At 33.4% G+C, this 23,897-nt stretch overlaps 3 protein-coding genes across 3 annotated transcripts; all 3 read right to left on the reverse strand.

The window, feature by feature from the left end:
* Nucleotides 1-622: 622 nt before the first annotated feature.
* LOC143628377 (uncharacterized) lies at nucleotides 623-2,239 on the reverse strand. The gene has a single exon (XM_077097989.1). It carries the CDS (start codon nucleotides 2,237-2,239, stop codon nucleotides 623-625), a length of 1,617 nt encoding a protein of 538 aa, XP_076954104.1.
* A 9,895-nt stretch (nucleotides 2,240-12,134) lies between these two features.
* Nucleotides 12,135-12,782, reverse strand: LOC143628378 (uncharacterized). Its single transcript, XM_077097990.1, has one exon. The coding sequence runs from the start codon at nucleotides 12,780-12,782 to the stop codon at nucleotides 12,135-12,137; it is 648 nt and encodes a 215-aa protein (XP_076954105.1).
* A 3,407-nt stretch (nucleotides 12,783-16,189) lies between these two features.
* Nucleotides 16,190-21,536, reverse strand: LOC143628379 (leucine-rich repeat receptor protein kinase HPCA1-like). The gene is made up of 11 exons (XM_077097992.1): nucleotides 21,361-21,536; nucleotides 21,150-21,270; nucleotides 21,002-21,073; nucleotides 20,822-20,896; nucleotides 20,417-20,432; nucleotides 20,216-20,249; nucleotides 19,839-19,997; nucleotides 19,621-19,757; nucleotides 17,280-17,499; nucleotides 16,955-17,190; nucleotides 16,190-16,657 (listed from the first exon to the last, which is right to left on the reverse strand). Exons 1-11 carry the CDS (start codon nucleotides 21,464-21,466, stop codon nucleotides 16,190-16,192), a joined length of 1,644 nt encoding a protein of 547 aa, XP_076954107.1. The 5' UTR covers nucleotides 21,467-21,536.
* Nucleotides 21,537-23,897: the final 2,361 nt, after the last annotated feature.

The following is a 23,897-nucleotide window of genomic DNA, read 5'->3' on the forward strand; positions in this document are numbered from 1 at the left end:
TAAAATGAACCGGGCCACATAACCTCACCTCTCTAACTAAATGCACCATCAAGTGAATCATGACATCAAAAAACGAAGGAGGAAAATACTTCTCTAACAAACACAAAGTTAATACGATGCCACTTTGCAATTTGCTTAGCTTACTAACATCAACAACTTTACTACACAACCTATTGAAAAAATGACACAAACTTATGATTGATTTCCTCACTTTCTCATGTAACACCCCCTTGATTGCAAAAGGAAGAAGTTGTTGCATCAGTACATGACAATCATTAGACTTCAAACCATTCATCTTTGAAATATCATCAGACACGAGATTCTTGAAGTTAGAGCAATACCCATCATGCACTTTTATGTTAGACAAGGTATCATAAAATAAATGTTTCTCTGAGGTATTTAATGTGTAGCAAGCAGGCGGAAGAAAAAGTCGGTTCCCTTTCGGTTGAGTTTGTAATTCAGCCTTAATGCCCAACTCCACAAGATCTTGGCGTGCGTGTAACCCATCCTTCGTCTTGTGAGGAAAATTCAACAACATCCCATAAACGCTCTCACACACATTTTTTTCTATGTGAATAACATCTAACTGATGACGACAAACAACTTCTTCCAATATTCAAGTTCAAAACAACTGATTTTTATGCCACAATTTAGTCCTCTCGTCTATACTTTCTTTTTCCTTCTTTGATGTTTTCTCCTTTGGCGTTTTTTTCTTTGAAGTTTTCTTTGATGTTTTCTTCTTCGACATTTTCTTCTTTGACGTTTCCTTCTTTGACTTTTTCTTCTTACCCCATTTATTCTCAAACCCCTCTAAATAGTCGTAAATTTCTTCACCTGATAATGGGTGTTTCATAGCATCCCTCTCTTGTTGATTGTTGAAATCTTTTTTTCTTTTACGAAAAGGATGCCGAAGTGGAAGAAATTTTCTATGGCCAAGAAAGCATACTTTTCTAGACTTTGGCAGCCATAGTGAAGAAGTATTCTCTGAACATATTGGACAAGCATGATAACCTTTGGTAACACATCTCGAAAGATTACCATATGCGGGAAAGTCATTTATAGTCCAAAGTAATACTGCTCTTAGATTGAAGTATTCTTTCTTATATGCATCAAATGTCTTAACACCTATTTCCCACAAGAGTTTTAGATCTTCTATCAATGGCGCCAAGTAGACACCAATATTGTTACTAGGTTGGGTTGGTCCTGATATCAATAGAGTCAACATCATGAATTTTCTTGACATGCACAAATAAGAGGGCAGATTATATGTTATTAGGATAACGGGCCAACAACTGTGCTTGGAACTTAATGACTTATGAGGATTAATACCATCAGCAGACAAAGCCAATCTAATATTCCGATCTTCTTTTTCGAATTCTTTCCATGTGTTGTCAACAAGCTTCCAAGCGGGGGAATCACGAGGATAAGTTAGCTTACCATTATTTACCCGGCCTCGTGCATGCCAAGTTAAGTCATGTGCGATTTCTGGTGACGAAAACATTCTTCTAAATCTAGGGATGGGAGGAAAATACCACAAAACTTTTGATGGAACGTTTTCCGTATTATTCTTCCAACGGGATGCGCCACAAGTTGGACACCGAGAAGCATCTTTATGTTCTTTCCAGAATAGAATACAATCGTTTTCACATGCATGAATCTTTTCATATTGTAGACCTACTCCTTTTAATAACTTCTTGGCCTCATATATCGAGCTAGGGATCGTGCTATCTAATGGTAAGACATCTTTTATGGCACCCAACAATGCATCAAAACTAGCATCAGACCAACCATATTGACCCTTCAAATGTTGGAATTTCAATAATCCACTAAGTGCATTATACATTGACCCTACATAAAGTGGCTTATCACATTCTTCAAGAAGTGATTTCAACGACTCGGGTTCATTGTCAACATATGCGAAGGCATCATCTAGCATTTCCTTTGTATAGTGATAATCACTTGTATAGTTATCATCAAAGTCTTGAGGCCTAGAGTGTTTAGGAAGTTTTTCTCCATGGAAAGACCAAATCTTATAATTTTCGTTGAAACCGCGGGCAAACAAATGATAACGGACTTCAACAATAGAGTGGTGACACAAATTGATACATTTTTGACAAGGACATGGTATAACATTTGAGTTTGGATTATTGCTTTGTGCAAACTCTAAAAAGGCCTCCACACCTTCGTCATATGCATTTGATAGTCTATCAAATGAAATCCATGATTTATCGATGCCCATTTGTTTCTACTTAACACCATGACAAAAAACAAAATCAAACTTTCAATCCAAATATAAAATGTATACACAATACAACACCATGTAGCAAATCATAAACAAATCATATGTTTCTACAAGCAAGCATAAACACTCAATAGTACAACACTAATACCCAACTATCCCTACTTAACTATTAGAACATTCACATTTTACACGCTCAACACCTAATATTCGTTAATATTAAGCATAATTAGCAAGCAAACCCTAACAAATATCAACAATTAACGTTAATAGTAGACATAAGTAATTAACAATTCAGTAATTATAAATCAATGGTACACATCTTCAATTATAGTTTAAAATTAGTATAACTAATTAAGCAATTAACAATTCACACATCATTAAGTAAAGTAATTATTTAACAAATTAACATTAGTAATTATTTAACAAATTAACACCAGGATTAACAATTCAAACAACATTAAACCCTAACCTAACAGTAAAGTAATTATATCAGAATAGTTTGCTTCGATTTCAACCTAACAGAAGTAAAATTGAGGACCAATGGAGAACCTACCTGCAGATTATTGACGGTGGTGGTGGTGGCGATCGGTGGTTAACAGCATAGTAGTGTGACAGCGGTGGTGGTGGTGAGTGGTATTGTGGCAGTCGCATGGTTGTGGAAGTCGCGGTGGTTTAGCGGCGGTCGGCTGTAATATACGAAAATTCGAAAACCCTAAAATAATAAATATATTGTATTAATGTGTTGGATTTAAACGAATTTAATACATCAAAAAAAATCCATTTAAATGGTGTCGACTAACCGAATATGATATATAATAAATGTTACTTAATCGATATATTTATAATAATAAGTTTAGGGTGTTTAAAATTTATTTGTAAACTAAAAGGGTTAAATGTTAACTGATTATAAAATAAAGTTAGGGACCATTTTTGCCATGTCTTGAAAGTTAATTTGGAAGGCCATGTACTTCCATTCCGACAAATACGGAGTGTTCTAATCAATCTTAAGCGAGGCCCATTTGTTATTAAAAGACGACCTCCCAATCACAAAAACCCTAAATCTGTACTTTTCTCTGCTTCACCGTGTCAAGCCGCGGTCACCGGAACCTTGGTTAAGGACCGCCGTCACGAATCCTCCACATTTGAAGGTAATAGCATAGTACATGATCGATTCCTGCTATTTGTTATCCTTCTCGCCTATTTCCTATTTGAATTATCGGTTTAAAATATGGGGCTTAACGGGAAGAGGTTAACTGAAACATCTGCTAAACAATTTCTGAAAACAACTCCACTGATTAATTCACCGGTTTCCAATCTGAAGGTAAACCTTTTTGCAAACTAAACCATGCTTTCTTTGTATTTAAAATTCTAACCAGAGGCCGATGGCTCACCCTAATATTCATATATAAATCTGAATTGTTTTGTAATATATTTACTAGCTAAATGTCGTTTTCAATGTTTTCAAAATTCAACTGTGTAAAATATGAAATCCAAAGTGAATAAGTAATATTTATGAAAAGGATGATTATTAGTTGGAACCATGTTAAAGCAAAGCATAATAGTGTAAATGGTTATGTTGGGATGATTGGTAAGTTAAATATTAACTGTGTTCCATCTAATTCAAAAAGATAAGTGGACTTCATATATAAACAGTTTTAAAACTTGTAATAACGATAGCAAGTAGGAAAGAGTAATTATTGTCTAACATTTGTATACATGCACATCTTTTATTAAAAAGTATATGGATTGTAAGCATACCCGAATGAAATAACATGATCTAAGTTACAATAAATAATATTGTAGGTTCGTGTGAGAGTTAAGGAGTATTGTACTTATTGAGTTTTGCTCATCGATTAAGGTACGGATTCTGTGGTATTTAAATTATAGCATAAATATTGTTTTCATCGATCTCATAGTGTACGGGTTTCGTGGCCTTACACTGGTAGTGTCATATTGTGTCGTTGTTTTCGTAATATATCGGTTCTTGAGTTATTAGTCGTATCATAGTTTTTATCCGTTCATAGTATCGTGTCATCGCTACCCTTATTAAGTCGTTTTTTTATTATTGCAAATTGTTAGATTGCTATTGTTAAATTGATTAACTAAAAAGGTTATGCATGCGATAGAATATATTTTATTGCACTCATTATCGCATGTTCCAAATAGACCATTGTCCATTGACTTATTGTTATTGAGACCTATTGAATTGACATTGATTATTGTTATTGCCTTTTATTTGACCTCAATACCCGAGCATTTATCCACCTATGGGGACATAGGGCGTCAATCGAGGCACCCTTGACGTGCTCTATCTGTGGCGGAGCGATTAGTCCACAGCGTCTCTATATTATTGTGCGACGAGAGCACTTATTGATTTATTGATTACTGAGAGGTGTATGGATCGATCCTAGGTAAACTGTTACTGGAGTGAAATGGTTAGGTGTGTGTGCCCACATTCCTATCTCACTTAATTACTGGTGCATTAGTCTGCAGCTAATATACATACTGCACTGTTACTGTTACTGTTACTGTTATTGTTACTGGCTCACATGGGTATTTCCATAGATATATTGTTATTGTACTGATTCATAACTGATCGTTCAACGTATTGTTACTGTTACTGGCTCGTGTACTTTATTGGTTTCTCATTTGATCATTCATTGTATCGTATTGTTTTTCATCGTCTATTGTTATTGCTATTGTTTCCTCCGTTGCTGGGCAATTTTTGGCTCAGCCGTGTTTCTTTGTTTTGTGTTTTCTGTTATTTTTTACAGGTACTCATGGGAACCAGGGAAACGTGTGATAAGAGAGTAAAAGAAAAAGGCTAGACGTTGGTAAAACGAGGGGACTTAATAAAATTTCTTTTAAGTTAAACAACTTTATTTTATTGTCGTTTTGTTGAGTACTTTTAAATTTGAATGTTTTTGGACCGTTGTGCAATTTTAAAAATTAGGGTTAATACTTTAATGAAAACGTTTTTAATGTCTATAATTACCGTATCGAGTGACACGTCAGCCCTAACCGGGCCGGGGTGTTACATCGGCAGTCGCGTGGTTATGGAAGTCGCGGTGTTCGCGTAGATGTTGCTGCTGTTACGTGTTAGGGATGAAGGGGAAGGGGGAAGATATCTGATAATTTGAGAGAAGGGGGAAGAGTTAGAGGTGGGGTTTTTTTATTTGGGATTTCAATATGACACGCAAATATGACACGCATTGGTTAATTTTTAAAATTATGACAGTGATTTAATGACACGCAAAAATAAATGTCATAAATTCTCTAGTTTTTAAAAAATATGACGTTTTTATGATGACACACACAATCGCGTGTCATAAATCGACGCATGTCATTGTAAGCATGTCATTAAAGGCCTTTTTTCTAGTAGTTTGTTAGACTTGATTTAATTTCATTAATGTCTAGATGTCATAGTAAACTTAGGGACATATTTAGAAGAAATCATATTAAGTATATATGAATGGATTTCTTTAAGACCATGGACTATAGAAAACAGATTAGATACAAGCAAATAGCCTTTTAAATGATAAAAGAATTATGTCTGAATATTTCGTTTTAATAAGTTACACGAATTTAAGTGAAATATAACTTCTGGTGGACCCATACTTATTTCTTAAGCCAAGTAATGTTTAGGGCATCTAACACATGATTTAAAATCACTAAGATTGAGCTTATATGAAAAATCACCCTCATAAACCATGTCATGACATGTCATGAAATTTGGTTTTAATGGATGAATTTTATAGGTCTCGTTTGTCTTTTGTTAAGTTTTTAATTTTCACGATAACAAAAAGTTGTGAAAGTATATAGTATCAGCTAGTTCTATTTTATAAATGTTTCAATCTAGATATTGATAACAAATAATAAGAGAGTTTAATGTAAGAGTGACTTTATGTTAGCTATGCAAACCTCAAAACTGGCATAATGTAGCTTAAGTATTGACACTAAATTCTGATTAATCTCCATAATATTTAAGGTATCATAAAGTGTAATTAGAAGACAGTTTATCATGATTCCAATAACCTTAACATTTAAACTTGTCACTAACACTCATGTTAGTTATTTGTTGATTTCAGGTAAACATATAGAACTAGACTTAACCAGTCATGTGTTAATGGGAATATTAGGATTAGCAGACTTAAATATCGTTAACATATAACTATCAATTTTATCTACTTGTTCTTTTGAATTAATGGATAGTCTTGTTGCTTATGCCTAATCTAATGACATATTTTTGCAATGAGACTTCTCCTTAGAGAACTTAAAGCTAGAAGTAATACTTGTATTTTGTCCATGAACCTTAAAATTATCCTCTTTTAGGCTTTAGTGGTAGTGAGTTGAATAACATCTTATATATATATATATATATATATATATATATATATATATATATATATATATATATATATATATTGTACATATGTTGCTGATCAACACACTCATTTTCCTTTGGTACTCTGAGTGTTATAGTTGGATTCTTGAGGCATCAAATTGCACTTATTTTCATTTGTGAGCCCTTAATATTATGGTTCATGTTTTTGTACATTATGATGTATTCAGTAATTTCATTTAACCTTATAGTTAGAATTTTTAAGGAGCGCATGAATCTTAGGAGTTATTTTGATTAGTCTTAGGAAAAACTTAATCTAGAATAACTCTAGTAATAGCATTTATTTAAATAAGTTATTGAGTATCATTATCATAAGAGACATTATGATCGACTCATCCTATTTGTTATGCTCTAGTTTTCAATAGAATTATTGTTATTAGAAAGAGCGGTAGGATTGTCATATCATGTCTTTAGGGATAATCAAAACTGAGAAGAGCTAAATGTTTATTTAAACCTTTTATGAAGCAAAACTCATATTGTGTTTTGAGATTATAGTGGATGCTTTGGATGAGATACTAATTTATGAAGGAAATTATATTGAGTAATGCTATAGGATATTAAAGTAAGACAGATTAAAATTTATTTAAATAAGTTATTGAGTATCATTATCATAAGAGACATTATGATTGACTCATCTCATTTGTTATGCTCTAGTTTTCAATAGAATTATTGTTATTAGAAAGAGCGGTAGGATTGTCATATCATGTCTTTAGGGATAATCAAAACTGAGAAGAGCTAAATGTTTATTTAAACCTTTTATGAAGCAAAACTCATATTGTGTTTTGAGATTATAGTGGATGCTTTGGATAAGATACTAATTTATGGAAGGAAATTATATTGAGTAATGCCATAAGATATTAAAGTAAGACAAATTAAAATTTATAATCATTATATTAATGAAGGATAATTAATTTTTTTGAACTGAAAAATTAATTATCCTTCATTAATATAATGATTATAAATTAATGTGAGGATCATTATATTTTATTGAAGAATGTGATGTCTATTATTAACATCAAACTAATAGACTGTAATAAAAAGTTCTACTTAAATAAAAAATAAATCATTTTTGTGTAGAATTAAAATTTATTTAAGTATGTGTGCAAAACAATTGTAACACATCACCTTTGGGCAGAAGTGAGACAATTATTTTAATTATGCACAGGCCAGTTTTGCTAGATATGAATGTAACACATCATATTTGGGCAGAAGTAAGACATTTGAATCATGTCAGGCAAAACTAACAAAAGCTTTAGTTAGACTTGAACGATAGGGTAGATGTAACACATCACCTTTGGGCAAAAGTGATACATCAAAAAATTCATTCAAATTAAGCCTTTTATGTTTTGTAAAAATTTATAATATTTAAATGTTTACAAAACATTTAATTACTTAATAGCAAAAAAATTATATTTAGGGGCAAGGATTTTTAAGTTTATGGTAAAATCTTAGTTCTCGGGAATTTTGGGTTCCCGGGAATGGCCAGTTTCCGGCTTTTAGTGGGTTTTCGGTATTTGGGTGTTTGCGGGAATTAATGGAGTTTTTTGGGAAAATATTGATTCCGGTATTAGTGAGTTTTCTGGTTTATGGGTTATGACCCCCAACCATTTTTAAAAACCTATAAATTCTAAGAACCCATAAACTGCTTTAAGCCCATAATACATAAATTTTTGAATAACCCATGAATCCGTAAACTGGTTTAAGCCTTTAACCCATGATCTTTACTAACTAAATTAATAATGATAAAATTTGGTTCAAATCTTTTAGTGATTAGCAATTATACCTGTTTCCTATTTTGAGGGGATTCAAATCTTTTAAGAAAATATTAAAAATTTTAAGTTATCCAAGATTTAAAACACTATTTCCCTAAATAATCATTAACACATTTTAATCTAACTTTGAACCAAAATATGTATGATTTTCGAGAATTATGATGACACGAAAAACATCATCAAAATCTTTAACAGTTAAACATATAAAAAATATTGGAATTGAAATCTTTTAACATATTTTGAAAATATTAAGGTTTATTAAACATGACTTTTAGCGATTTTAAACAGTTTCATATATTGTTTCCGTAATAGAACATGAAAAAAATTAGGGTTTATCAAGTTTTAGTCTATGTTTCTGATTCAATTCCAGATTTAGGGAAAACATGAAGAACCGATTAATCAACATCTCTCTGATATCACTGATGATTAGTTCTTCATGAAAATAATAGAAAACATGATAAATATTAAACCTATTAACCTGTTGCAGTAGGGAGAGTAGTAACCGCAATAGCGTATGATGTAGTTGACATGCTTGTCATCTTGATCGAATTCCCCTTTAGGATGTATAGTTAATGATGGTGTTAGGGTTCTTGAGAGGAACCCGGTTTAGGAGAGATGAGACACATAAAATTGTATGTGTTTTTTTATTAGGGTACTAGATTTTTACCTGTGTATTACACGAGATTTGTCAAATAATTAAAAACGTAAGTTTTGCTATTTGAAATAAATGAACAAAACTAAAGGTAAAAAAGAAATGAAATGTATTGTACAAACAATGAAAAGTCTTTAATCTTAAATTTATAAATTTGATAAAATCTATTTATATACAATATTTGTTGTTTTATCACAAGTATTCAAATCGTCATCCAATATAAACAAATTTTAACCACGTCTGCTAGTTACCCTGAATAATGTAATATATAATGTTCATGAAAAGAAACTAGAGATCGAAGAAACAAAACAACCTTAAAAAGATTGTCCTGCAATATTTTCTACTTCTTTTTCATATTTTTACTTGTTTAATATTCAATCAAAATTTTACTTTTAATTTCGTGACTATTTTATAACCCAATTGCCAAAATGATTTTGGCCCATAACCCATTGATAGCTAATATGAATTAGATGAAATATTAGAAGATTAGAATGGAAAATTGAATATTTTATAACACAATTACCAAAATGATTTTAACCCATGACCCATGGATAGCATGGATTAAAAAGAATAGAGATTAGAGATTAAGATTTAATGTGGTTATGACACATTATTATCTTTATTTTTGTTTATTAATAGAGTAAGTAAGATAATTATTGATTGGCCATATTACCCTTTATTAGTTAATTAAAGGTAATATGGTCAATCAACAATTACCCAACTAATATCTGATAAAGTATAATTAATTATTTTGATATATTATAATATAAATGATAACGATGACCATATAAATAAATATATATATTTAATATTTTTTTTTTGGAAGATAAATTTCATTCAAAACAAGGCCAAGTCTTCAAACCGAAGACCGCCCATCAAACTTACAACATATACAACGGCGAAATTCACCAATCTTTCGAACTTAAACCTTTGAACTTCGACCTATGTTTTAACCAAAAAAATGAGACTTTTTATATTGTCAACTATACTTCTCCCGACGATTGGTTTGTTATTGAAAATCTTGTCGTTCAGGGCTAGCCATATGCTCCAGCATGTAACAATACTAATGCCTTGCATGATGCGTTTCCCCCACTTACCACCTGCAACTCCTTTATATAGCTCTAAACAATCCCGAACCCCAAACACAAAAACGTTACCTAACCCGCACCATTGACCAATGGCCGCCCAAACTTCCAAAGCTATCGGACAACTCGACAGAAGATGTTCCACCGACTCATCACCCCACTCGCAACAAATGCACCTTGGACCACTTACGTGAATGTTTCATTTTAACAGTTCCACTTTAACCAGAAGCCGACCCATCTCCGCACGCCACACCATAATAACACACTTAAGAGGAACCCATCTCACCCATTTTATAACGAAATGGTCTCGGTTATTTTTTCATCTTGGATAATGTCCCTTACCTCTTTGAGCGACATGTCTCCCAAGCTCTGATTGCCCCATCTCCATCTATCTGATCCATTATTATCCCAAATTATCTATAAGGTCCACCATTTCAGCAAACTCACTTGAACATTCCTTGGTCATCGGCTGAGCAAACATATTCCATATAAGATACCATTTGTTCTCCTCAAAATACATTTTGTCTTTCACAAAGCAAAATATATTTTTCTCCACAGCAAACAAGTATGGCCATTTTTTAAATAAAGGGATATCCACCAACCAACTATCTAGCCAAAACCGAATAGTTTTACCGTCTCCCACCGTGGCTCTGTAATTAAAATATAAAGGAGAACCTCCCACTGACAGGTTATCAATATTTGTCACTAAAGATTTCCAATTACCTCCCATTTGAGAACTAACTGGTAAAGAAAATTTACGAGATCGAGCTTTATGAGTAACAGATATCACCGTTTTCCACAAACATTCTTGAGAAAACCGGAAGCAGGAGCCCCATTTAAAAAGCAACGCATCATTAACTTCACGAAGGTTCTGAATCTCCAGACCTCCATATCTTTTGCTAGCCGTGACCCGTTCCCAAGCCACCCAATGAATCTTATGATGCTCCGAATTACCCGACCAAAGAAACCTTTTCATAATCCTTTCCAAACTTGAGATGACGGTCAAAGGAGCTTTATATAGAGAAAAATAATAGATAGAAAGGCTAGTTAAAACCGATTTAACAAGAGTGACCCGACCTCCCAATGATAGAGTTTAGCCTTCCAACCCGATAACCTTTTCTCAAAAACTTCAATAACCTTTCTCCAATAACAACACCTATTCATATTTGCGCCCACTACAATCCCCAAATAATCAAAAGGTAAATCGCCTCTTCTACAACCCAACATCGAAGTTGTGTTATACATCTCTTCTTCATTAATCCCAATTCCAAAAAGTTTAGATTTGTTCAAGTTTATTTTGAAACCCGAACACAAATAAAACATCGAAGGATTCTTGCTAAACGATCAACATTGGAGACTTCACCTTTACCCAAAATCATTGCATCATCCGCATAGAAAAGGTGGGATAAAGTCCATTCTTCTTCCTAGAATTTTATACCCTCAAATTCCCCCAACACGCATGCTTTATCAATCATGCAAGAAAGAGCTTCCATAACCACTAGAAAGAGAAAAGGAGAAAGAGGGTCGCCTTGACGAAGGCCCTTTTGAGCATTAAACTCAAAAGTGGGCGACCCGTTCACCAACATTGAAGCTCTCGCCGATTTTAAGATCCCTTTAATCCAAAGAACCCACCTCTCCGGAAATCCATTTGTTCAAGAATCGATAATAAAAAGGACCATTAACATTATCGTAAGCCTTTTCAAAATCAATCTTAATCAAGAAAGTGGACTTTTTCTTCTTCTTCAACCAGGTTAGGACCTCATTTACCATTAGCGGCCCATCAAGAATAAATCTATTTTTTAGAAAAGCCGATTGGTTCTCAGAAATCACAAATGGTAACACCTTTTTAATCCTATCCGCCAAAAGTTTCGAAACCACCTTACTAATAATTCCAATCAGTGTAATAGGTCGGTAATCTTTTAAAAAAACCGGATTATCCACCTTAGGAATTAAAGTAATGAAAGCGGAAGTGCATCCTTTGCTAAACTCTCCCGTCTCGAAAAAGCATTAAGAATTTCCAAAAAATATCCTCCAGTAGGGACCAATATCTTTTCATGAACCGGAAATTAAACCCGTCCGGACCTGGCGTTTTGTCCGAACCACAATCAAACACTGCGGCCTTAATTTCATCTTTAGAAAACCGACTAATCAGTGACTCAACCAATTCTATTGGAATTTTCTTGATATCTTCACAAAAAAGGGGTGGTCGTACTTGGTTATGATCTGAAAAATGGTCTCTAAAATGTTTAAATATTTCTATTTTTACCAAAGATGGTTTAGCCACCCACACCCCATCAATAAGAAGACCTGGAATAGAGTTCTTAGCTTTCCTACCATTAATAACCCCGTGGTAGAAAGCCGTGTTGTCGTCCCCAAATTTCGCCCAATTAACTCTAGACTTTTGATGAAGATCTTGAATTTTATCCTGATCAATGCCTTCAATTTCTTTCTTGCATTCCTCCCACGTCCACCATTCCTCCTCTTCCAAATCTCTCGACTCCATAATTTTTTCAATTCCCTCCACTTCATTTTTTAACTTTGTCAAGACCTCCACCTCTTTGGCTTTCCAATTTTCTTCCCAACTTTGAAGCTTAGCTCTAACAAGTCTGAATTTATTATTAAGAACCATATTCGAGGGGCCTTAATATCTCTTCTCTCCAAAACCTCCTTAACAATAAGGTCACACTCTTCCTTGTCCCCCCACGAATTAAACCACCAGAATGGTTTAGGCCCAAAATTAGTGCATACCAAACATAGTAATAAAGGAGTATGATCTGAATAACATCTCCGCAAAGCCCTAAAGCTAGCCTCAGACCACTTATCAAAGAAGTTAGGGCAAACCAGGACACGATCGATCTTACTCAGCTTAGCATCCCGACCTTTGCCCGCCAGAAAAGTGAATCTATTACCTCTCATAGCATATTCCCTCAACCCCATCTCCTGAATAAAGTCATTAAAATCTGAGGCATCATACTGTTTAAAAACAGAATTTTTTTCGTTCCTCCTGCAATGTAACGGTGTTAAAGCATCCCAATAACATCCAAAACCCAGGTTTCGCTCTCATAACCTGACCCAACTCTTGCCACAATAACTTTTTCTCATTACTCTTTTGGGAAGCATACACATTGATAATATTCAGTAATGTATTACCCTCTTTTAAAACACCAGTTGTCGCCAAAAATCTTCTATGTTTAGACGATCCCTCAATCGTAAAACTATTGGATCCCATATTGAAACCAACCCGCCAGACCTTCCCACCAGATCTACGAACTCAAATCTAAAGGTTTCTTTAGCCCCAAAATAATTCCATTTAAAATCACCCAAATTTCCCACTTGAGTTTCTTGAAGAGCTAAGAAACTCACCCCATTCTTTTCCTTAATAACTCTAATCCAACTAGCTTTCTTTTCCACACCAATCCCTCTAATATTTACTGAAAGAAAATTCATAGATGACACAATCTTTTATCTTCACTATAATCAAGTCTTCAAAGGATTGCAATTGCGCTCCCAACATTCGGCCGAGAGTGACTGTATGATTTATTTCCGTCGTCATAGCAGCCCCCTCGATTTCGGTTTCTTCTCTACCTGCTGTTTCTTCTCTGTTTTCTTCCGGTAAAATATTAAGGTCTAAACTCTCCTCATCTTCCTTAGGTGCCTCCAGGTGCGACTCACTTTCTAGAGAATTATCTTCCAAAAAGATATGGACATAATTTACCTCCATGTTATCTTCAATGTTATCATATGATGGATGATCTTTGCTCTTCCCCGTTTACTATCTCTACTAGCCCAATGAAACGATCTAGATCATTTGGATCCACACGTTTATTTCTTTTAGTGACAGGCTCATCATTAGAATATTTTTTGGGGTGATTTTGACCCTATTCTCTTGAATTTTTTAACTTTTCTTCTTTTCCTTGTGGTCCCACTTAAATTGATGCTTTTGATTCCCGAGTCAACACCACATTCAATCTCCCCCTCTTCTAGTTCTGGACCAATATTCCCCTCATCATTTCCTTTAGAAGCCGAAGTGATTTTATGGGCTCCTTCCAAAACATCCTCCCCATTAAATGCGCAATTATCCTTTCCAGAATAACCGTCATCTTCTTCCTCTGGCTTGCTCACATTATCTTCGCCGGTATCATTATTGGGGTTTTGAATATCTTCCTCATTGTTTCTTCTCGAGTCTTTCCATGGCGGACAACCTAGGAAGTCCGAAATCCATTCGCCTAGTTCTTCCGTTACCCAAAGTCGGAACTTTTTTCCTTTCCAACTGATGATCACTTCCTCATTGATTCGGTTACCCTCACCCCTAAATATTCGTATGATAAATCGCCTCCCATTCTATCAACTTGTGCCATTTGCAGAATCGTACCATACCTACTGCCAATTAGATTGATGACCTCGTTCTCCATCAAATGTAAAGGTACCCCTTGGATTTTGATCCAAGCTAACCTTTCAAAATAGAAAACCTGACCCTCCCATCGTGTTACCGATAAGAAAAAATTATCCATCTTAAGAGCATTCAACCTTACCGACTCAGCCTCCTCTCCATTGGAGAACGTACCAAAAACATTAAGGCCTCCTAAATATTGAATATGGCAGACCTCTTGAGAAAAATTGTTCAACAAAACACCCACCTTCTTTAATGATTCAAGATCTGACATTCGTAAAATAAGCGCCCTACCGACCCGATCTCCGAACGTTGTAATCTTCTCATCGATCTCAATCACCTCCTTATGTTTTGTGCTTGGTTCTTCTCCTGACAACACACTTTTGAATGACACTCCAGGTTGCCTTGTTTTCAGTTTAGATTGATCTTCTGCTTTTTTTTTCGTAGGTCTTCTCCTTTTGTTTATCAGTTTCTTTCTTCTCGTAATCACTATTCTCCATTACAAACTTGGCCACATTGATCAGCGGCTTGTTACTTCCCATTCGGACGTTCTGCATGCTCCGTTCCAGATCTACAACATCCGCAACCTGTTTGAAATTTACGAAACCAAACCGCCTTCCTTCTTTGTCTCTCTTTTTGGCAATATAAACCCTAAACACATTGCCAAAAGCGTTTAGTATTTCGGCTACCTCTGTCCCATTGCATCTATCCGGTAAATTGGTTACGTAGAATTTGACGATTCCTTGATGTCTTCTTGTGCTCTCCTCTGTCCCACTTGTCACCGTGTCTTGGTTAACCCTCAGGGCGAGAGTGGAAACTTAGGCCCGGCTGCTCACGTTTCAATAGATGTATGCATATTTAATATTTATTCTTACATAAACCTAACTTTCTTATACCAAATTAATTAAAACTTATACAAAACAATAAAAAGAATTTTATTTTATGTGTACCTCTTCAGTTTGAGTTGACAAAAAATAAAAGAAATTACATACTTTGACCGAATTCACGTCTGCCGCAAAACCCGGGTTTTACCGACCGAATTAACGTCGTTTTAAGTATGTCCAAGTGAATCCTTATAGATTCGCTGCCACAACAGTGTTTTAATGACAACTTAATTGGGAGTGTGAAAAATTGTGAGCACGAGTAACTAAAGAAGTTTCCATTTATATAACTGTTGTAACTATCACTGGCCGGTTACACAACAATTATCATTCTTTAATAAAGAGTTGCAATGATTCACTCCAATCATTAAGATGATTAGACCCTCTCTATAAGAAAATCATAAGCTCTTTTTTAGACACATAATCTACACTTTGTTTTAAGGGAAATGAACTTGCCTTTGCATAAACCATCTATGTCTTATCTGATTGTTGATATTGTGTAACCATGAAAACTTTAATGTGATAGTGAAGCATCCACGATTCATAAAGCTATCCAAGAACTGAAATATGAAACCTACTGTATTGCGATAAGAGAAAAGTGCAATAGCTTCAAATAGTATGTGTGCAACATAAAATATAAACAAGTTTAAAGAAATACATACAACCTCGCATGCCTAAATCTGTATTTTGTACTTCTTATTTACACAAACAAAAAAACATTTGACAATCAAGAAGTCTTCCGTCTAGCTGCATGTTCGAATATTTCTACTTGGGATCCAACTTCGTAGAGAATTGGTCGCCACTATAAGCAAAAAGGCTATCATTAGTATAAGGATGCTCACTTCCCTTACTTGGATAATCTGTTGAGTTTGATGCAGACTCGGCATTCGGGTTAAGGCCCGCAAGTTCCATAATGCTCTCAATCTTTTTCACAACATCACTCATTGTTGGCCTCCGGTCTCCTCTTTCTTCAACGCATTGCAATGCCACGTCTACAAATCTTTCCAAACCTTTTAGTTGGCTATTCAAACCGATGGTGGGGTCAAGGACATCATGGAGTTTGTATAGCTCTTTACTTGTATCCATGGCTTGTTTCACTTCTCTCACAATGTACTTCCCTTTCTCGATTGGGTTTCTTGCTGTTATGAGCTCCAACAACACGACTCCAAAGCTATAAACATCACTCTTTTCTGTTAACTGTTGTGTCATGTAATACTCGAGGTCCATGTAGCCCTGTATCAAACCAAATGGCATATTTTTTTTCATAGTGAGTCCTTTAATAATCAGGTAATAAAAAGAATTAATTCCACAGTTCTTATATGCCCTCATTTTGGTCTTAGTCTCCAAGTTCCAAAAGTTACACCTTTGACCTAGCTTACACAAACGTAATCCCACGGACCAAATGGGTTACCGTTGTGCAAACTAGGTCAAAGGTGTAACTTTTGAAACTTGGAGACTAAAACCAAAATTAGTGCATACCATATGGACTATCCATGTTATTAATTCAAATAAAAAAAAACATATACTAACCATTGTCCCTTTGACTTGAGTGGTAACATGAGTCCTATTTGCATCACCCAACGATTTGGAAAGACCGAAATCCGCCACTTTTGCAACTAAGCGTTCGTCTAATAAGATATTATTTGTTTTGACATCTCTACGTATGATAGGAGGATCAGCAAGATCATGCAAGTATTGTAAACCTTTTGCTGCTCCTAATGCTATTCGAAGTCGTCTTATCCAGTCCAACCTGATTCCAGATCTCCCTGCTTGGATCATAACCATTGATCATCGGGCTTTTTAATTTAAGATGAATAGGTAATTATGATTTTTCCATGTGAAAAGGTAGTATTACCTGAAAGACTATCTTTGACTGTACCATTCACAATATACTCATAAACCAGCATTTGTTCACCTTGATCGAAACAGAAACCGACAAGACTCACGAGATTCTTGTGATGAACTCTTGAAAGAAGCTCTATCTCAGTTTTGAACTCGAGCCCGCCCTGTGTTGATCCTTGTTTAGCCCTTTTGATTGCAATTAGCTGCCCATTTGGCAGGCTACCTCTATATACCTACACAAAATAATGTAACAAAAACCAACCTTAATTATTTTCTTTAGTCTTTGTACAAAAAGAGTTGTTAGTTTTGACCCCATTTAATTATAATTATAGAAAAGGTGGATTTTGGTTCTATTTTATTTCTAATGGATTGATACTTAAAATTAATTGTAAAGACTGAACTGGGTTGGAAATAAGGTAAAAAAAAAACTAATGTAGAGAACAAATGTTGTTAAAAGGCTAAGATTTATTGAAATAATTTGAATGTTTGTACTTATATTAAGACACTTTCATTTACAAAATTTAAAAACAATAATAATTAAAAAAAAACAAACCTTGAAGTTTTTGGACAAAAACAAATGTAAGCATTTGGTAGAGAAAAAAAAACATTTCGGATCTGAACAAAATCATCTCTTTTGAACCTGACTTATTTTAAACAGTTGATCAACCTACCCATATATACGTCACACTAGATTTTATCCCTGTATTACGGGGACTGTTTTACATTATTCGTTTTTAATATATATATATATGTGTGTGTGTGTGTGTGTGTTCAAATAAGAAGTTTGATTTTCTTAAGAAGGCTAAGAAGGAGGGTATTTTAGTCTAACACTTTAATATTAATACTCACTTACTTTAATCTCAAAACTCACTTAAATTAATTTCAAAAACCCACTTACATAAAACCCAATTACATCTTCACTCATCTCTTACAACCACCACCACTCCACCGCCCACCGCCACTACAACCCTCACCCACCGCCACCACCTCGCCGGAAAAGTCCGAAAAAACACAATAGAAAATACTATGAAAAACACAATGGAAAAATACACTATGAAAAAAAACACAATGACAAAAACACAATAAAAAACACACTTGTATGACACAATGTAAATAACGCAATGGAAAAAACATAATGAAAAATACTATTGTATAACACAATTCGGTAAAACACAATTTGTAAAAAACCCACTAATTTTTTTTTAATTTTTATATTACAATATGGTACTCATATAAAAGATAAAAAGACACTCGTTATTATGGTGAATTGTTTTTCAATAAAAACGTCGTAAAAAAAGTTATGGACGTTTTAAAATGATGAGAGAATTTGGCATGTGCCTTGCATGTGGAGAGAGAAAATCAACAAATGTGTTATTCCTTTTATGACCTCTCCTTTTTTCACACTTGATTTTCCCCTAAACTAATTTCAACCCTCCATATTCAAAATCAATAGACAAGATTACTTCTTATCATTCCTACAAAAAGTATACTTCCTATTATAACCTAACCCTATTACGGGTGTTGTTTTACATTATTCGTTTTTAATATATATATATATATATATATATATGGATTTTAAATTTATTTATTGTAAGAAAGTTAATAATTAATATACTTGAGGTTTGATAATAAAATGGTTTCACAAATAAATAATATGCTATAATCTGGTTTAAAAGCTATCTGGGTTTGGTGATACCCATTACCCGTTTATTTTCTTTATTATAAAATTGTTTCTTAATTATAAATAATATCTTTTTAAATAAAATAGGCTATTAATTTTTAGTATATCTCTATTTTATATGATTTTCATATCAAATATTTGATGAGATTAATTTTTAATATAATGAGATGTTATAACCCGTTTAAGAGCTACCTGAGTTTGGTGAGACCTTTACCCGTGAATTCAGGTCAAATGCGTAAGATGCCTTCATTTACAAATAATGCAATCTGATGGCTTGAGAGAATAGTTGTTTTATATTTTTATTTTTTAATATTTATTTTTTGGATTTTAATTTTCTTTATTGTAAGAAAGTTAATAATATACTTAGGGTTTGATAATGAAAGGGTTTCATAAATAAATGATATGTTATAACCCGTTTAAAAGCTATCTGGATTTGATGACCCATGACCCGCTTATGTTTTTTACCATAAAATTATTTATTAATTATAAATAATATCTTTTTCTTTTTAAATTGGATTTTAAATTTTAGTATATCCCTATTTTATAAAATTTTCATATCAAATAATTGGTAAGATTAATTTTTAATTTAAGAAGATGTTATAACCCGTTTAAAAGCTATCTAATTTTAGGTGTTTCGTTTATATGTATTATAGATATAGACGTGCACACTTACCGTTCCATATCCACCCGTTCCTATGCTATTAGATTCTGCAAAGTTGTTAGTGTATGTGTTAAGCTCCTCAAAAGAGAAAGCTTTTGCTCCTTTTAACTGAGGGACAGCCCCACTCGCACCCGTTGCATCCCATAATGCTAAAATGTTTACACAAAAATGGTCAGAAACTAAATTTTATATTCGCTGATAGTTATAGCTAGAATCATTGCAAATTATACCAAAAGGGCTGCTCTCACGGGTCACATTTTCAGTTCGCCCTCTTTTACGCAAAATATACATTCCTGCAAGTACCAATAGTACAACAAGCACACAACCACCAACGGCTGATCCTACAATGACACCGGTGTTGGATGACTTTTTTCCTCCCCCTGATGCTCCTATAAAATGACACCAACATGAGTACTTTTCTTTGTTATATTATTTAAAGTTTGACTAATAAACTTTTTGAATAAAAAGATTTGGAAGGTTTTACTTATTACTTTTACTTTTGCGTATAATTGGCATAACAAAACCCAAATCGACACATTCATAAGTAGGCGGGTCAACACTGGCACCGAATGCTATCATAAAGATTTGGAAAGAAAAGTATATATACCTTGCAAGAAGTCAAACTTAGCATCCTTAATAAACTAATGCATCTTATTTCCCTAAAGCCGGCCAAACACTTTTCATATAAATTAAAAATAACTAAAAGCTCCAATAATAATAGTTAAACAGAGTTACCTAAATTAAAAAGAAAAAAAAAACATGATTACTATGTAAACACTTTTTTGAAAAACTACCACTAAATAATTACCAGGTTACGAAATTCCCTGGTTTCACAACAATGAAACAATATTAAAACTTTTGTGTTTTCTTAGTTAAAAAGTGACTTCAGTGAAACATGAGGTAAGCGGTTAACAGCATCTCCATCTCTATAATTTATTTCTCTAAACTTATTTCTAAATATTGTTTAACCTCTCATAGTAGCATCACAAACACTTATTTTGTTATTATGTTTTCTCTTTTCACAAATAATAATGTAGAGTTTGATGCAATTAGAGAAATAGTATTCACAAAGCTCAAGTTTAAAGAAGAAAATGAAGATAGACAGACATGCTGATGAAAGTGAGAAACATATATAAGAAATCTCTAAATAATATAAATGAAGATGGAGATTAAAGACTGTTGTGTTCTGAATGGTAAAATAAAAGCTACTCACAGATTCGTTAATTTCTTCAAATTCCCAATTGCTGGAGTCAAAGAACCGGTCAGACCTTTGTTGTAAGATAGATCTCTACATACAAAGATAAAAAAAATATATTAACTTTAATTGTTCTGCTTCAAGCAAAGCTACAGAATACACAACCCAGTCAACTATCTGACCGGAAATTGAACTTACAGAATCTGCAACTCTGTTAACTGTCCGATATCTCCGGTGAGGGAACCAGACAAACCCATGCTTGCCAAAGTTCTAAAAACAGGCCACTGCTTGCTTAGTTTCAAGTTATAAATAAATGAATATTAATGGAATATATAAGATCACTCACATAGAAGTTACACGAGAGTTTGTGCAGGTGATCCCGTCCCAACCGCTACACGGGTCCAAGTTATCGTCCCAGTTGGGTGGTGTGTTATCCCATGCATCCTTCAGAGCTCTCAGAAATGTAGCTGCATCATCATCATCATCATCATGCTAAATATATAAACTAGATAAGGTTATAAGATTAATACAACAGTGATGAATTGAACAGAACTTACCATCATCAGTCTGAGCTGTTGAAAACCAAAAATGGATGAACAATATTAAGAGTGTTTGCCTGATTCTTGCAGCCATCTTTGAATTTCTATGGCTGGTGGCAAACATGAAGTGGGAGAGAAATAGGATATTCAGTTACAGAATTCAAGCATGACAGGAGGTTTGTGTCATTTGACTTTACAAATAGGTGGGCAACTAGATGAATAAATTATTTGAAGATGTTTTGATCATGGGAAGTGGGTTTGACCATTTATGATTGTTTGTTTGAAAGATGCATCACAAGCCATACATAGGATTATGTTTGTTTTTATTCAATACAAGATACAGCTCAATTTGTGAACTTTGAATAAGTCTATCAACAAGTTGGAGCCTCCATCTCTTTCTCAGTTTCTCTGAAACTAGATTAAAAAATACATTTCTTTTTTTAATTTTTGTTTACTTTTTAAAAGCCTTTTACATCCAACTCTCTATCTCTATCTCTATCTCTATCTCTATCTCTATCTCTATCTCTATCTCTATTCTACTTACAAACACTTATTGTATTATTATTTTTCTTTTTTTATACACTCACAACAAAAGAATCTAATCTACTAGTGTTTGAGACTTTGAGTTGTTTTCTTTGTTTTGCCTCTATATTATATAAAAAACATGGATATTGAGCCTCCGATGCAAATAGAATATAAAAGTAGGACCAAGCGGTTAAGTTATTGATTTTAAGATTTTTATAATCAATATTATTTCTCAGAAAACGACAAGCATGTTTTGGCTTACAGGGTAGATAAAGTTTGTTAGGGTATTTTTTTCTTAAAACACCTCGTTTATGATTATATATATAATATTAGGTTTCGTGTACATCATAATTAATGTTAAGACAAGGTCTTGTTTGCACACATCAATTTGGCACTTGTTTAATCTTTTGAAATATCCAATTTGCATTTTCATAACAATGATGTTTAGAATTTAACCAATATACTTACACACTTGGATATGAACTTCAAACAAAAAGATACTAATAAAAAAGTATTATAAATATATTTTGATTGACTATTTTGAATTTTGATATTTAATAGACGGTTGGTCCATGTGATTTTTAACTTAAGTAAAATTATTAATAATATCACTAAATATTAATATACTTCAAATTTTGGTTAAAATAGATTACAAAAGTTAATGTAGTTTGAAGAAGAAAATATGTCATCCAAAACTTCAAAAACAATATATATATATACGGTTTAGTGGAGAAATGTAATTAAAGTGAGAAACTGGAGAAATGAATCCCGGTTGTTGAATATATTGATCAAAGGCCTACATTAATTCTAGAATTTTGGTATTTAATTTTGGATGCTTATGAGGTTTCTTTAAAGAAAAGGGTAGTAAAGCCTTTTGGTGATACAATTGAAATAGGAAACTATATTAGTTGTTTATAAAGTTCCTAGTTATATGCAAACAACCACTTGACTTTCCATATACCAAATATTGAAAAGATTTTCCGTATCATCGCCGATCAGTTCTTCAAGATGCGATAATATCAACCGACACTACAATCAAGCGGCGTAAATCGGGAAATTATATTAGTTCGGTGGAAAGAAATATTTTCAATATCGGAGAAGATTCTCATTCACGTAGCCTATAAAATCGAAATCGGTTATTGAAAAGCTACTGTGTGTTTGGCTGATAATCGACGGCGGCTTGCAGAGGTTAGGGTTTTCGATCGTTCTTCGTTGTGCTTTCAATGATGTAGGATGATTTTGGTTTTGGGTTTAATGCATGCAATCAAAATTTTGTGTGTCTATGAGTCGGGTTTTTATGAGAAATCGTCATTAAAAGGGTTATTAAGTTGATAGTAGTTTTGTGTATCTGTTAAATGTATGGTGTTACTCATAAACTGTGTTGTTTCTCCCATGTGTAGGTAACAAGAAGATGAAGAAGAATATGTCCTCGAAAAAATGTATGTTTTTATGAAGCTATAACCGAGTAAGATTGGTTATTAATAAAGAGACATGTCACTTGTTATGTTATCTTATTATTTAGGAAGAGGTGTTGAAAGAAGATCTTCAAAGAAGATTTGTGTTAGGTCGCCAACAGGGTCAAATTTAAAAGGTAAAGTTGTTTAAAAAGAAGTAATGTAGTTGTAGGTAGTTAGCTGTTGTATTTGTATACAATGGTTTCTGTTTGTTTTGTCTTAAAATTGCTACGTTGTTGCGTGTTGATTAGTAGTTTTTTCTATGTAGGAAACATTTTTAAAGATGTAGTGAATTTGTTTTGTTATTACATGATGAATGTAAAAGTATTACAATTTGGTTGTTTGTAAGTATAGGTAAAGTAGATTATGTTGGTTATTTTGTTAGTTAATTTTTATCTGGTGTGTGAGTGTAGTTAATGTAGGCTGTGGCAGTTGTAGAATATATTGTAGGAAATGTAGGATGTGAAGGTTAACATGCGTATCATTCAAAAAGTTTTCTAACTATCTGGTTTGTATGTGTAGGAAATTTGTAATTTATTTTTTTAGGTAATGTAGAATATGAGTTGTGTTTGGGTG

Source organism: Bidens hawaiensis, unplaced genomic scaffold (assembly GCF_021521415.1).
Source record: "Bidens hawaiensis isolate Kalapana, Puna unplaced genomic scaffold, B.hawaiensis_p1.1 tig00004931_1, whole genome shotgun sequence".
Classification (NCBI taxonomy): domain Eukaryota; kingdom Viridiplantae; phylum Streptophyta; class Magnoliopsida; order Asterales; family Asteraceae; genus Bidens; species Bidens hawaiensis.